General features: G+C 43.6%; 1 protein-coding gene and 2 long non-coding RNA genes across 18 annotated transcripts in view; 1 reads left to right on the top strand and 2 right to left on the bottom strand.

Annotated features, from left to right (window-relative positions):
- WDR20 (WD repeat domain 20) overlaps nucleotides 1-5,979 on the bottom strand; it is a 63,541-nt gene extending 57,562 nt beyond the window's left edge. For 7 of the 8 annotated variants that reach the window (XM_008684190.2, XM_008684192.2, XM_008684191.2 and 4 more), the window contains exon 1: nucleotides 5,671-5,979. In XM_008684190.2, coding sequence (XP_008682412.1) covers nucleotides 5,671-5,919 — 249 coding nt within the window. In that variant the 5' untranslated portion in view covers nucleotides 5,920-5,979. The remainder of the gene's footprint in view (nucleotides 1-5,670) is intronic. The other variant, XM_040641404.1, reaches the window with a different exon arrangement.
- A 126-nt stretch (nucleotides 5,980-6,105) lies between these two features.
- The window catches only part of LOC103656758, a 35,615-nt gene continuing 26,763 nt past the window's right edge, over nucleotides 6,106-14,957 (top strand). For 6 of the 9 annotated variants that reach the window (XR_005837602.1, XR_005837601.1, XR_005837598.1 and 3 more), the window contains exon 1: nucleotides 6,106-6,581. This is a non-coding gene — a long non-coding RNA (uncharacterized LOC103656758). The remainder of the gene's footprint in view (nucleotides 6,582-14,957) is intronic. The other 3 variants (XR_005837599.1, XR_005837594.1, XR_005837595.1) reach the window with 1 other exon arrangement.
- LOC103656760 overlaps nucleotides 11,094-14,957 on the bottom strand; it is a 34,613-nt gene continuing 30,749 nt past the window's right edge. The window contains exons 4-5 of the long non-coding RNA XR_005837603.1: nucleotides 13,257-13,381; nucleotides 11,094-11,809 (exon numbers count right to left, since the gene is read on the bottom strand). This is a non-coding gene — a long non-coding RNA (uncharacterized LOC103656760). The remainder of the gene's footprint in view (nucleotides 11,810-13,256; nucleotides 13,382-14,957) is intronic.

Raw genomic sequence — 14,957 nt, 5'->3', positions numbered from 1 at the left:
AGCGTCTGCCTTTGGCTCAGGGCGTGATCCTGGCGTTCCGGGATCGAGTCCCACATCAGGCTCCTCTGCTGGGAGCCTGCTTCTTCCTCTCCCACTCCCCTGCTGTGTTCCCTCTCTCGCTGGCTGTCTCTCTGTCACATAAATAAATAAAATCTTTAAAAAAAAAAAAAAAAGAAAAGAAAAAGTTCTAATTTGGGGTGCCTGGGTGGTTCAGTCATTAAGAGCCTGACTTCGGCTTAGACCATGATCCCAGAGTTCTGGGATCAAGCCCCTCATCAGGCTCCCTGCTCAGCGGGAAGCCTGCTTCTCCCTCTCCCATTCCCCCTACTTGTGTTTCCTCTCTCACTGTTTCTCTGTCAAATAAATAAATAAAATCTTTTTTTAAAAAAAGTTCTGGGGCGCCTGGGTGGCACAGCGGTTAAGCGTCTGCCTTCAGCTCAGGGCGTGATCCTGGAGTTATGGGATCGAGCCCCACATCAGGCTCCTCTGCTGTGAGCCTGCTTCTTCCTCTCCCACTCCCCCTGCTGTGTTCCCTCTCTCGCTGGCTGTCTCTATCTCTGTCAAATAAATAAATAAAATCTTTAAAAAAAAAAAAAGTTCTAATCTTCCACGCCTCTTTCTAAACTAGAAATGGGGAGCAGAGAGATGTGATAATTACAAATGGAGTGAAGGGTGTGAACGTGACCTTCTCTGGAGCAGGCCAGAATCTAAAACTAGCCTGTGGGAAAAATCTTTGAAAGGCTTCTAGGTCATTCTCCCACAAAAAGCATGAATTCCTCAGTCACCAACAGGTGGTTCTGCAGTCCTTGAGAGAGACAGACTATCTCCCACACAGAACACCCATACTCTCCCAAGTCAACCCACTGCACTCCTGGATAACTCTGGCTCTGAAAATATTTAAGCTGTTATGATAGGACTCTTCTTCTGGCCCCAGCTTCATGCCAACACAATGAGTACAAAGCCTTCTCCAGCATAAAGACCTAGAATCACATGTTCCACTTGCTTCCACAACACACCCCACCCCTCAATTTCCATCCAATGAATAGGCAATGAGTCCAAGACATGAAGACATCTTCCCAAAAGAAAGATGGATTTATTTTCATTAAAAAACTATTGAGCACAGACTCCTACAACCGTAAGAGTTGAAAAGGCCTTGGAAGCCATCTAATTCTACTCCTCTCCCCACTATGGTAGGGAGTGCTTCAATAACATCTCTGGGCAACACACTTGTGACCCAGAATCTTAAGATGGGAAGGAAAAAAGTCTCTTTGATTTGAATGCTAAGTAGTTCTAAGTATAGTTTTTAAAAGTTGTCTGTTAGTACATAGATGTGGTAGGTAACGTGGTTTGATAGAAATAGATCAAAAGTAATCTGTATCATTTGGTTACTTTCCATTACTTCATGGTCTCTTGCTATACAATTTCCCAGTTGTAAGAAAGCTAAATTTGTTACCTACTAACAATAATTTTAAAATATCTTTACAAAGATGTGAGGCACTAAAAATACCCATTATTTGGAAGCCCAAAATTAAATAGGTTCCTTAGCTTGTAAAGATTTTTCAGAAGTATGACATATGGGGCACCCAGGTAGCTCAGTCAGTTAAACGTCCACAGGTCTTGATCTCAGGGTTGTGAGTTCAAGCCCCGCGTTGGGCTCCCTGCCAGCGTGAAGCCTACTTTAAATAATTAATTAATTAATTAACTAAAAGTATGGCATAGTTGGATACTGATGCTTTACTCAGTCATTCACTCAACAAATAAATACTAAGTGCCTACCTTATGCTGGACACTGTGCTGGCACTAGGAAAACAGTGAAAGCAGAAAACACATGGTCCCTCTTCTAAAGGAGCTTTGTTTATAGAAAAGACAGATTATCACCCAGAGAATTACAAATTGAGAAAAGTGCTACAAAGGCAAAGTTCAGGATGCTATGAGAACATGTAATAAGGAAAAATGATCCATCCTGGGAATTCAAAGCAGGATATGCTACGGAAGTGATGTTTAGGCTGGGATCTGAATGGAGGCCATTCGCATTTATGTAAAAACAGATCTCATAAAATGAAAGCGTTGGTCCAATAAACCCAGCTACCTCTTTATTCTAAAACAACTTCTTTTTTACAGAAAGGAAAGCCAAGTACTATATAAAAAGGTTTAAAGGTTAGGGGCACCTGGGTGGCTCAGTCAGTTAAGCGTCTGTCTTCGGCTCAGGTCATGATTCCAGGATCCTGGAATCGAGCCCCGCATCTGGCTCCCTGCTCAGCGGAAACCATGCTTCTCCCTCTCCCTCTGCCGCTCCCCCTGCTTGTGCTCTCTTGCTTTCTCTCTCTCAAATAAATAAAATCTTAAAAAAAAAAAAAGGTTTAAAGGCTAGGAATTGATAGTTCTTTGGAGAGATGGATAGGGTCATATCCTACTGTAGATACCCCACCTGGTATAGTTATCATCATTGGAGTCACTCAAATCTTTGCTGAAATGATTAGTGTCAGCGTTAAATCAATGCTCATATTATCTTCAGTTAAGCAAAATAAATTCACAAAACTGTATTTCCTTACACAAGAAACTCCATTCTGAACTTCAAATGTGAAAAGAAGATGCTTCCTTGTACCTCACAGACTGCTATCAAGACTCGATGAGATAATATATGGCAAAATGCTAGGGCAGATCTTGAAGTGCTTGGAGGATATGGCATCCGAGCGATCAAAAAGCCTGATCGGTCCCTTCTCACTATGACAGTTCTTTGGATTCAGCTGTGCTTCATTTTTCTGACCATGAGAAGAAAAAAACTGTAACACAGACTTGCACTCCTTCTCTAGCCTTGGTTTTCTCCAAGCAGGTGAGACTGGAAACTCAAAGGTCTCCTCTAGCTCTAGAAACTGACCTGCGCCATCTTTTGAAAGGGCCAAGAATACACACTTCATCTCACATTTGAGTCTACCTCCTCATCCACTCCATTCCCCCATGACTCCATACTTCCTTTCAGGAATGGCGGCACATAGTTCATGATTTAAGTTTCTCAAAGACCTATTTTCCACTTATTTTACAGGCAGAGTGAAGTTGAATGTATGCATCCAAATTAGACCGTTTCAATGATCCAAATGATTGCTGTGAAACTTTGTAAGCCCCAATGAAAAAAAATGAATAACAACTGTCAAAATGACCAAATGTCAAGAACAGAGTTATAACTCCTAACTTCAAAAAGTAAATTTTGGTTTTCTGAGTAAGGAAAATTATCTACTCCATTTTAAAATCAGAAAAGACAGGGGCGCCTGGGTGGCGCAGTTGTTAAGCGTCTGCCTTCAGCTCAGGGCGTGATCGCAGCATTCTGGGATCGAGCCCCACATCAGGCTTCTCCGCTAGGAGCCTGCTTCTTCCTCTCCCACTCCCCCTGCTTGTATTCCCTCTCTCACTGGCTGTCTCTCTCTGTCAAATAAATAAATAAAATCTTTAAAAAAATAATAATAAAATCAGAAAAGACAGTCTCAGAAACAATCACTTATACTCATAAATACAATAAATACATGCAAACTCATTCATGGAAAATAATTTTTTTTTAAATTACAATGGCTAGAAGAGGACATTTTAGTAACAGCATAAAATGCTACTGGGGATGTACTGTATGGTGACTAACATAATATAATAAAAAATCATTAAAAAAAAAAAAAACAGCATAAAATGCTGTAAGATGTTACCGCATGCAAATGAAACTTTACAAAAAAGTTACAGTGCTCAAATAAATTATGCAGCTGAAGACAAATCTACATGTTTAAGATATGTCTTGTTTAAAACAATTTTGGGGTATGGTTTTGAAAAGCTCTCCTACTTTTCACCTTCATCAAACAGCATCCCACTAAGAGAACACAACTATGATACTTCCAAGCAAGAGACCTGTTTTAATGATGCAAACCAAAGCCACAATATCCAGATAAGGGTTGCCACTAGAGAATGCTTCAGAAATAATACACTTTCAAGGAAAACTTAAAAAAAAAAAAAAAGGTAACATTGGCACTAGTAATTGCTGGTAAATTCAGCTGTTGGGTATGTTTAAAATTTTATATAAATTTTAGTAACTTAAAATTCTTATTTCCAGAGAAAGAGTTGATCCTTTCAGTCCTAGTATCAATGGCAAGATAGCAGCTTCCCGTCTGACACTTAATGCTTCTTTTACCGATATTTTATATCTACCGAGCGTTTCAAGCTTTAAAGTTCATTACAGTTAGTATATTATAAATTACAACGTGAGTACTACAATGTTCTCATTTTAAAGAGAAGCAGATAGGAGTTAAAAGAACTCATCCAAGGTCACCCAACAAGTCAGCGAAAAAGCTGGGAGCAGGACTAAAACTTAAGCTCCTAGACTACTAACTACTTCACACTTTCCCAATCGCAAAAGAGAAAAAACGAACTCAAGTGATTTACCTTCAGTAATAACAGCATACCTCAAACACAGTAGAACACTTATAAACATGAACCAAAAAGATGCACCTTGAACAAATGAGACAGCTTGCTACTTCTGGATACTGCTGTCATGTCCCTAGCTCTTGAAACCAACCGAAAACTTACTGCTTCTGGATATATTACATCCTAGAGAATGTTCACTCCTCAGTATGTACAATTTGCTTTCACACTAACCAAACACAAATTAATGTTACCACCTTTCTCCATGCCTAGGTGCTATGCGACGCATCAATTTCCTCACTCTTCCAAAAGTCAAGTCAAAGACCACATATCTCAAAAATAAGCAGTTCTCAATGAGAACATAGTTACATAGCCAATAAAGAAAAAGCTCTAAGTTGTTTCTTTTGAAGAGATATTTTTAAAGGATGATTATATGCTTCACAAAATTAATGTTAAGTCGCCCGCCAAGAAAAAAAATGATTCTTGTAAAGTAGCTTTTAAGGCTTATACCTCCCTGTTTGGGACATAGTCTGACTTGTTGGACAAGAATGATCTGGGCACGCTCACACAGAACCCCTATGAACCAGCTTAGTTCACTGAAAACAACATTTCGACCTCCCAACTGTAGTACTCAGCCAACATGACCCTCTTTAACAATCTCTCAGGAGAAGGTTCCCCGGCGGAGAAAGTGACAGCCGTCCTCCTCCTGATGTTTTTGGGAAAGTCTTACCACCAGAAAGAGAGGCTCCTAGGAAGTGTCAGCGCGGAGGAGTAGCCCTTGGTGCCGAGCAGGTCCTTTCTGACCTAGTCTCAAGTCCTCTGAAACCAGCCCGGATTCCGCCTTACAGACCTTCCCAAGCCGCCCCGCGCCCCTGTTCTCTAACCCGGAGCGAGACTCCCAACTCTCCGGGTAGACGAGGCAGTCCAAGCAGACAGACGGCCACCCCACCTCTTCCGGGGACTCGCAGGCCCGCTCCCTGGCCGTGTCACAGCCTGACGGACCCTGCCAGAGAGAAGGTAGCCGGCCCTTTCTGGGGCCTCCCAGACGGAACCCCGCACCCCACGGTCCCTTTCCACCGCCCTCACCCCTTTGAAACACCACCCTCCTTACTCGTAAATCCCCCTTCCTCAGCAGCACCCCAGTGGAGTTACCGGCCCACTCAAAAGTAAGAGCGACCGCCACCCCTATCGGTCACCCTGGCCCCCACTGTCACCGCCCTGCTCCCGGCCTCTGCCCACGCCGCTGGCTGGCCCCGGTGACGCCCGGGTCGGTACCTTGCGGACCCCCTTGTAGATATAGAAGTAGAGCTCCCGGCCCACATTGAAGCAGAGGCGGTCGCCGTTGCCAGACTGGTCGTTGAGGTTTACGAAAGAGACGCGGACGGGGTTGGATCCCTGCGAGTTGAAGGGCACCCGGTTGGGCCGGCTGTACTCCGAGTGCGGCAGCAGCTTGTACGGACCTTCCCGAGTGGTGAATTGGGTCTTAATCTCGTTCATCTCCTTCCCTCCTCCCTCCGTCGCCATCTTGGAAAGCAGCGTTCATCCTGCCCTAAGTGCCCGGATCACGCCCACCGCGCAGGCGCCGTCCCGGGCTCTCGCTCTCTCCCTCCTCCCCCGCCTCTTCCTCCTGGCCCCTCCCACTCGCGAGCCGGCCCCGCGGAGGCCGGCCGAGGGGCAGGGGCGGGCTTGTTTACGGCCCGACTGCGCAGGCGTGCTCACCTGGCGCGCTCCGCCCGGCTGGGCGTCCGCAGGCCCCTCCCCCGGGCGCGGTCTCAAGGCGGCCCTGTGGCCGTGCAGGTGAGGCGGCCTCCGGCCGGGGGTCGGGCTAGCTCTGCCACCGACTCCGCCTCCGTCTCCGCCTCCCTGCTACCCCCGGGGCAGAACCCGTAAGCCGAAGCCGCGGCAGGTCTACAGTCTGCATCGCAGAGGTGAGCTTGAGGGGCCTCCTCAACTGCCTCGGCCTCACCCTGAGGGGCCCCGGGACCCCGAGGAGCGGAGGGAGAGAGTCGCCCCCCCATGCGGGGTGTGCACGTGGGGTGCCGAGTGCCGGAGCTCGGGCGTTCTGCCTTCGGGAGGATGCGGGAGCGCCCCGAGGCTGGGGGGGCTCCTCCCCCAGGCCTGCGCTCGGCCACCCGCACCACCGTCCGGGAGCCCCTCTGCGCCTCCGGGAGCCAGTTTCCGAGAAGGTACTGGGGGGGCCTCAGTTTCCCGCTTCGGCGTGTTTCTTTAGGCGGGGCCGGGGGCGAGCACTCTTGAGTGTGTGCACACAGCGTCGGTCTTTGGAGGTCGGCTGTCTGGATGCCTGTCGGTGGAGAGCATTGGCTAATGTGGAGCAAAGTAGGGTGTGTTGGCACTTCTGTTTCTTAAGTTTGTCTTCACCAGGTGTTTAGTAAAAAGGGGGAGAGTCGGGTCGGGCAGTGGCTTTCGGAACTAGAGACCCAATCGAAGCAGGAGTCACTAGTCTTGCTCAATAGCTTGACAAGTAGAGGCCATTGATTAAAAAGAAAAAAGCTAAAGGATCTGCGAGATTACTAGACAAGAGTTGTGTGCGCACACTGCTAGATCCAGAGATGGAAGGACAGCACACGTGTTGAGGATTAGACAGTCACTATTTTATATCTGGGTTTCTTGGCTAGAATAAGACAGTTTCTAAAGCGACAGAAACTTTCTGGGTGAATTCCGCGGGGAGGGGGAAGCCAGTATTTTTGCTAGACCAAGAATGAACTATTTCCTTAAATTCAAATCATAGCTGGAGGTCTCAAAATTAGTAGATGGAGTAAGTTCCACAATAGAGGAACCCGAGTCATAAACTTCTTATGTATTACAAAGCAAGTAGGTACTGTCAATGATGTAATAATGCATCTGACACCAACATCCTGTATCCTTTATTCATGTTGGCGAGAAGACAGTAGAGCAAGATCCTACCTATTTCATAGACCCTTTGGTTCTAATTGTTTTGATGTTATCTGCCTTTCTCTAAAAGTCAAACAGATATCAGAAGTCTTTTAAATGCCAGGATGTGTACGGTCGTCACCACGGATTTATCCCAATTTCCTTTGTGTTATTTTACATTGAACATATGTATTTAAAATGATCACCTTGAGAGATAGTGACATCCTGAATCCACTAAATATAGTTCAGCTGTGTTCCCTGGTTATCAAGGGGGAATAGAGCATAATACTTTTTGGAGAAAAGAAAAAAAAAATCTCAGCAAGCAAAAATTAAGACAAATTTTATTAGCCTTCAATTAACCACAATTAACCTCAATTAGCAATAATACCTGTATGCCTCAGGCTATTAAGGTTTTATTCTTTATAAATTCAACATATTATCACAATAATAATAGGCTGTCCCCTTTGTCCCATTCAGAGCCTTTAAATAATCTCTATTTTTTGTATGTCTTTCTCTTATAATTCCCCCCACACACACTCAAGGATTCAATAAATAACACCCAAATTTGTATAACAGGGCCTGACCTAAATACAGTTCATTTCTAATTGTCACTGTCAAGCCAGGCATTTCTGAATGTATTGGTGCCTCACAGTCATCCGTCTCTAAACCTGGTTAGTTCCCTTTCCATTCTCTCAAATTTGAATCATATAATGGCAGCTTCGTGAATGAGTTCCTTGATTTTAGTTTTTCTCTCAAATTTCCTCCTGTAAACAACCACCAAATTTATTTTCTTAAAACAATTTCTTAGAGGGGCGCCTGGGTGGCTCAGTCGGTTAAGCATCTGCCGGTCCTGAATCGGGGGCTCTGTGTTGAGAAGCCTGCTTCTCCCTCTCCCTTTGCTTGCTGCTCCCCCTGCTTGTGCTCTCGTTTTCTTTCTCACTCTAATAAATAAATAAAATCTTTAAAAAACCAACAACAATGCCTTAGATGTTACATTCTCTTACCCAAAAACTTTCAGTAACCGCATTGTATAAGTCACAGTAAGCAAGTCACAGCCTATTCTTACGTATTACCTGAATCCCCCAGTACGGACTGTTCTGCCCACACCCTTAGCTCCTTCTCTTGCTTATGCCCTTCCTTTCCTCTTGTGTTCATACCCTGTTCTTCAAGAACTAGCGAAGCCTCATCTTTACCAAGCCTTTCCAAGCCTAAAAACTATACTTGAAACCAAGGATTCTCTATTCAGCATCCATGGCTGGCTCCAGGAAGTGTTTGAACTCCTAGTAATTGTATTAAACTTTTGTGTACATGTTCATTATATCATTGGAGTGTATAGCTTTCATTAGATTTTCAAGAGTTGGACACCCGACCGACTGAGCTACCCAGGAACACCCCCCCCCAAATTTTTTTAAAATTAGCTCTCTAAACTTCTGTGGCACTTCTCTGAGCTTTCATTTGTCATAAGTGATATCCTAAAACAGTATCTTCTTTTGGTATTTGTCAGCACATGCTAAGTATCTTATATTGATATTTATCTTTTAGTGTATATATGCTAACTTTCAACCAGATTGTAAGCGCATTCAGGGATATGAGGGACCTTTTTAAAATTGTTTGTATCCTCAAATATTATTTGATGCCCATAAGTGCCACTCTGTCCTAGCCTTTGGGATGCATCAGTAAACAAAAATCCCTCACTCAGAGTTTATATTCTCGCAAGGAGATCAGATGAACAATAAGCACAGGTTAGTAAATCGTATAGTGATTGTGCTAGGAAAAAGTAGTTGAGTGAGCAAGGGGGATTGGGAGTGCTACGGGTAGTTTGCAGTTTATGATAAGGTGGTCAAGATAAGGCTCATTGAGAAAGTGATGTTTCAGCAAAGAATTAAAAGAGGTGAGGGAGCGGGCTATGGGAAGATCTAGGGAAAGCCATGCAGAACTCCCGAAGCAGGAGTGTACCTAGCATGTTCAAGAAATAGCAAGACCAGGGGCGCCTGGGTGGCACAGCGGTTAAGCGCCTGCCTTCGGCTCAGGGCGTGATCCTGGCGTTCCAGGATCGAGCCCCACATCAGGCTCCTCTGCTATGAGCCTGCTTCTTCCTCTCCCACTCCCCCTGCTTGTGTTCCCTCTCTCTCTGGCTATCTCTATCTCTGTCAAATAAATAAATAAAATCTTTAAAAAAAAAAAAAAAAAAGAAATAGCAAGACCAGGGTGCCTGGGTGGCTCAGTCTGTTGAGCGTCTGACTTCAGCTCGGGTCATGATCTCTGAGTCCTGGGATCCAGCCCCGAGTCAGGCCCCCTTCTCAGCAGGGGAGTCTGCGTCTCCCTCTGCCCCTCCCTACCCCCCCACTCCCCGTTTATGCTCCCTCTCTCAAATAAATAAAATCTTTGGGGAAAAAAAAAGATTGGTTTATTTATTTGAGAGACAGAGAAGATGTGCATGTGCACACAGGTGTGCTTCCACAATTATTTTATTAAAAGAAATAGGTGGGGCCCCTGGGTGCCTCAGTTGGTTAAGTGTCTGACTTTTGATTTTGGCTCAGGTCATGATCTCAGGGTCGTGAAGTTGAGCCCCGTCTGGTTCTGCAATGGGCTTGGATCCTGCTTAAGATTCTCTCTCTCTTGCTCTCCTGCCCCTCCCCTACCTAAGAAAATAAATAAAATTTAAAAATAGAAATAAGCATACACAGGGATGCCTGGGTGGCTCAGTCAGTTGAGAGCGTCTGCCTTCTGGCTCAGATCATGATCCCTGGATCCTGGGATCAAGTCGCACATCGGGCTCCTTGCTTGGTGGGGAGCCTGCTTCTCCCTCTGCCTGCCACTCCCCCTGCTTGTGCTCTCTCTGTCTCTATCTCTTTGACAAATAAATAAAATCTTAAAAAAAAAAAAGGCATACACAGGTGTCTTTAGGAACCACATTTAAAAACTTTACTGACTCATGTAAAGTAACCAATCTCTCCAATTTTTCTTGTTGGTTGAGCGTATTCTATTATTATGACTTGGTACTTCCTTATAAGGCCATTATTGGACTTGAAAACAAATTTGGAAAACATCACGTAACATAGTGTCCTTAATATAGCATGCCTGCTTTCTGTCTCAGATTTGCAGAATGGTAAAACTGACGCACAGTCAAGATTACTAAATGACGACATGTTTTTAGATACAAATTGATCATGCACAAAGCATCTTATTCTTTCTTCAACAACCATTATGAAGTGAATACAATACTTAATAGTTCACACATATCTAGAAATGTGAGTTCTTTAAGTATAAGTGCTTTTTAAAGATCTTTTATTTTTTTATTTTTATTTTTTTAAAGATTTTGTTTATTTATTTGACAGAGAGACAGCCAGTGAGAGAGGGAACACAAGCAGGGGTAGTGGGAGAGGAAGAAGCAGGCTCCCAGTGGAGGAGCCTGATGTGGGGCTCGATCCCAGGACTCTGGGATCACGCCCTGAGCTAAAGGCAGATGCTTAATGACTGAGCCACCCAGGCGCCCCTTTAAAGATCTTTTAAAGTAGGCCAATCAGCATATTTTGTGGGAGCCTACTATGTGGACATTATGCTCAGTGCTTATACATGTTCTTGTTTTCATGCATAACCTTATAAGGTAGGTGCCATTATTCCCTTATAAGCATGAAAACTAAGAAGGTCATGAAATGACCTGTCCAAGTTACTACCTTAGAGCTTAAGTATTAGCAGAAATAAAATTTGAATTCAGGTCTCTAAAGAGAAACCTCTTGGAGTAAAATAATCACTTGTTTTTAAACTACACATTATTAAAAGGGGAAGAATAGCAATTCAAGTGAAGCAAACATGTATTTTTTTTTAATTCAAAGTTTTTTAACTCAACTAAAAAAACAACCCACAGAATGGGAGAAAATATTTATAAATCATATCTGATAAGTATGCAGAATATATAGAACTCCTACAATCCAAAAAGCAAATCACCTAATTTTAAAATGGGTGAAGGATCTGAATAGACATGTCTCCAAAGATCTACAAATGGCCAATAAGTACAGGAAAAGATGTTCAACATCATTGTCATCAGAGAATTGCAAATAAAAGCCACAGTCCAATCCCACTTCGCACTCACTAGGATGGTTATAAGTGGTGGGTATGTGTAGAAATTCAAACCCTCCAGTACTTCTGGTAGTGTGCAGGCACCTTGGAAACTAGTCTGGCATTCCTCAAAAGTTTGAAGTTACCACATGACCCAGCAGTTCCACTCTAGGCATATACCCAAGAGAAGTGAAAACACGCCGCACAAAAAACTTGCACATGAGTATACATTGAAGCATTAGTCATCATAGCCAAAAAACAGAAACAAACCAAATGTCCATTAACTGATGACTAGATAAACAAAATGTGTATCCACAGAATCGAATATCATTCAGCCAGAAGAAGGAATAATATACTGGTGCGCGCTGTGACGTGGATAAACCTTGAAAACCTATGCCAAGTGAGAGGAGGCGGGTGTGCATCACGTGATTCCATTTACATGAAACGTCAAGAGCAGGCAGATCTATTGAGACAGAAAATGGGTTAATGGTTGCCTAGAGCAGGGAGGGTGAGGGAGAAAGAGGAGTGACTGTTGATGGGAATGGGGTTTCTTTTTGGGGTGTGAAAATATTCTAATATTGATTGAGGTGATAGTTGCACAATTCCGAATATTCTAAAAACCACTGATTTATACATTTAAGTGGGCGAATTGTATGTGCTGTTAAATGGAATCTAGAACGAACTGTACAGTGTCCAGTTTATTTTTCAAATACCTACTAAATTATTCGGAATAAATACTTATTAGATTGCTTGGACATCTAATAAACAGAACTGTTATGGGTCTGAAAACCTACAAAGTTTGGGAGTCTCTGGCATAGGGCATGAACCTTCCTCGATTTCCAAGTTATACCTGCATTTTTAAAGATTTTTTTTATTTATTTGAGAGAGAGAGTGAGCGAGAGAGCATGAGCAGTGGGCAGAGGGAGAGGGAGAAGCAGACTCTCTCCCTGCTGAGCAGGGAGCCTGGGATCATGACCTGAGCTGAAGGCAGAGGCTTAACCGACTGAGCCACCCAGGTGCCCCTCTACCGGCGTTTTTGTCTCTATCTGAATCTTTTTACTCTTTTCTTCTGGATCAAAGGAAGAGGTGTCTCTTCTTTCCAAAACTAATTTCTCCACCATGTTCTTATAATAAGTTCCTCTTATCTCGTCTAGGATAATATGTTCCAGCAGTGTCTTACCCTTTCTCCTGAGCAAGCTCTCACGCTACCACCGCCTCCTTCCATGCAGTGTAAACTATTACCCTGAGCAAAACCAGTGGCAGCAAAGCGGGACTGGGGGGTCAGTTCTGCCTGAGCGCTTGGCAGTGGTGCTGGCTGTTGTCAACAGAATTGCTCTTTCTCTAATTAAAACAAAACACCTCGACCTATTGCCCATCTCTAGTCCCAGCCTTAAAAGATCCACAACTGTCTCCCACCCCCCTCATAAATACAGCTGCATGTCTGCTGTTTTGATTGTCTTCGACTCTAGGGATAAGACAGAAATGTGGGTTCCATACCAGAATAACAAAAGAAGAAATATAGGAAGAAAATGAAGGAATGGTTTGTCACAAGGCTGTGACATTCTGTCACTCACAAGCACAGAACCAGTTGAATTATTATTTATAGTATTCTTAGAACTGCACCCAAATTAGGACACCACTTCTCGTAGCTAGAACTTGTAGAGCTTTGTTTTTCATTGTTAAGCCCCTCTGGGTGGAGGTAGCGACAGCCTTTCCAGGCAGCCCAATAAACATGGTGGATTTTATCTCTTTAGAGATTAGAGCAAGGGCATTCAAGCTTAATAACCTCAATGACAGTTTCTGATTTCTTCTATCTGAGAACCTTAAACAGGAAAGAGAGAAAAGGGGATTGAACAAAAAGAGCTGGTACGCTCCGTGTAAAGAAAAAATTAACATGCTGCTGGTCATACATGGTCAGACACGCTTCTCGGTCACTCCCTGGAGAGCTTCGTGGACATTTTGGGACTGTTGAGAAGTGACCAGTAAAGCTGAGCGATTTCTAGGCACAGGCTTCAGTGAAGTGGCAGTTGGGGGCCTGTGACAGAAAAGAAGATGTGTTTGTTAACTTCAAATTCTATTTTAAGAGTTACTGTTTGGGAAAGTAAAAGCACAGTTTATGATATTAAAAAGATCTAGTCTAGGCTGGGGTAGGGAGTATTCTCTGAAAGATTATCTTAAAAGGACAATGTTTCTGTTAGGAACCCAGTTAGACCAAGTTAACTGTGAGGAGAACCAGTCTTTTTATTCTTTGGAATTGGAAGAATCCCTTGGTAGATCATGAAGCACGTAGTAAATGTTCAGCACATGCCGAATTGAATTTCTGATTTTCTCCTTTTCCTTCTTGCTAATATCTTTGTGGGGTTTTTTCCCTTTCTCTTCCCGGTGTTTCTGTTTCTGCATGCTCCCTCACTGAGCTCTAGGACCTGTAGTCCTCAGACCTGTTGCACCTGTGCGTTTGTGCCTTCGCACAAGCTAGAGTCCCTCTCACCTGTGTTCGTCAGAGGGGCTAGACGGCTAAACCTCACCCACCATGTCGCCTCTGCCTCGTCTTCCCTCCGATTCCAGCCAAAAGGCTGCTTTCTCAGAGAGGCTTTCCCACATCTAGGTTATGTCACCTTATTATCCTCTCAGCACCGTTATTTCCTTTGTGGGACTTGTCACGACTTCTAATAACATACACATATTATCTCCACGTATGTTTATGTATTTACTTGAGTAACATCTGCCTCTGCCAGTGGCCTGTAAGCTCTCTGAGAACAGGGATCCTCTCTTTTTGCTCATCCTTTTGCTTCTAGGTTCGGGGCTGGATTCAGTAGGAGCTCTAGATATTTGGCAAATGAATGATGCACCTCCTTTAAGAAACATTCTCTGACTTTTAGTACTTCATGTTAATACTTAACTTTATCATGACATTTATTACATTGCTGTCTCCTCTCACTAGATGTTAGCTACACGTGACTGCAGCTCACCTACTTGAAAACATGCTCGTTCATGCGTGCTTTTCTCCTCCCTTACCCCCAAGTTTAAGCTTTGCTTTAGGGTCATATCACTGTGTTCTCAAATAGTTCTGCTTATAGGCTCTTTTGGTGGGTGTGGTAAAGGGTAGTTCAGCCCCTTGTTTATTTTATGCATTTGACTTTCAAGTAAATAACTATTTGGTGTGCCCATTTTTCAGTCACTGCCTTAGCCCTGGCTCAGTCCACGTTCCTCTCCCACCCACACGCCCCCACCCCAGAAAAACCCAAAACATATCCTTGGAGAATACTCTTTCTTCAGGGTCACATTTCAGTTTTTAGTAATACAGAATATTGAATTTGCTGGAGAATTTCACATAAGAATTATCAACTGGATATTTATTGCAGCTCTTGATCTTCCTGTTGGGATAAGAAAAGATTATGAAAGGTACTTGGTGCTCAGGACTGTTTTGTGGATTGAATATGTACCCAAAACAGAGCATTAGACTTAAGGTCAAAAGACATGTCGTGAATTCTACTCAAGATTCCATTATTTAATATTGTGCTGGAAGTGCTAGCCAGTACTGTAGGGGAAAGTTCAAAATGAAGTTATCATAATTTATGTAAGACTGTATGTTGGGAAACCTAAGGGGATCA

Source organism: Ursus maritimus, unplaced genomic scaffold (assembly GCF_017311325.1).
Source record: "Ursus maritimus isolate PB19 unplaced genomic scaffold, ASM1731132v1 scaffold_25, whole genome shotgun sequence".
NCBI classification, from domain to species: domain Eukaryota; kingdom Metazoa; phylum Chordata; class Mammalia; order Carnivora; family Ursidae; genus Ursus; species Ursus maritimus.
The sequence above is the reverse complement of the archived record's forward strand: the minus strand, read 5'-3'. Positions and strand labels throughout refer to the sequence as shown.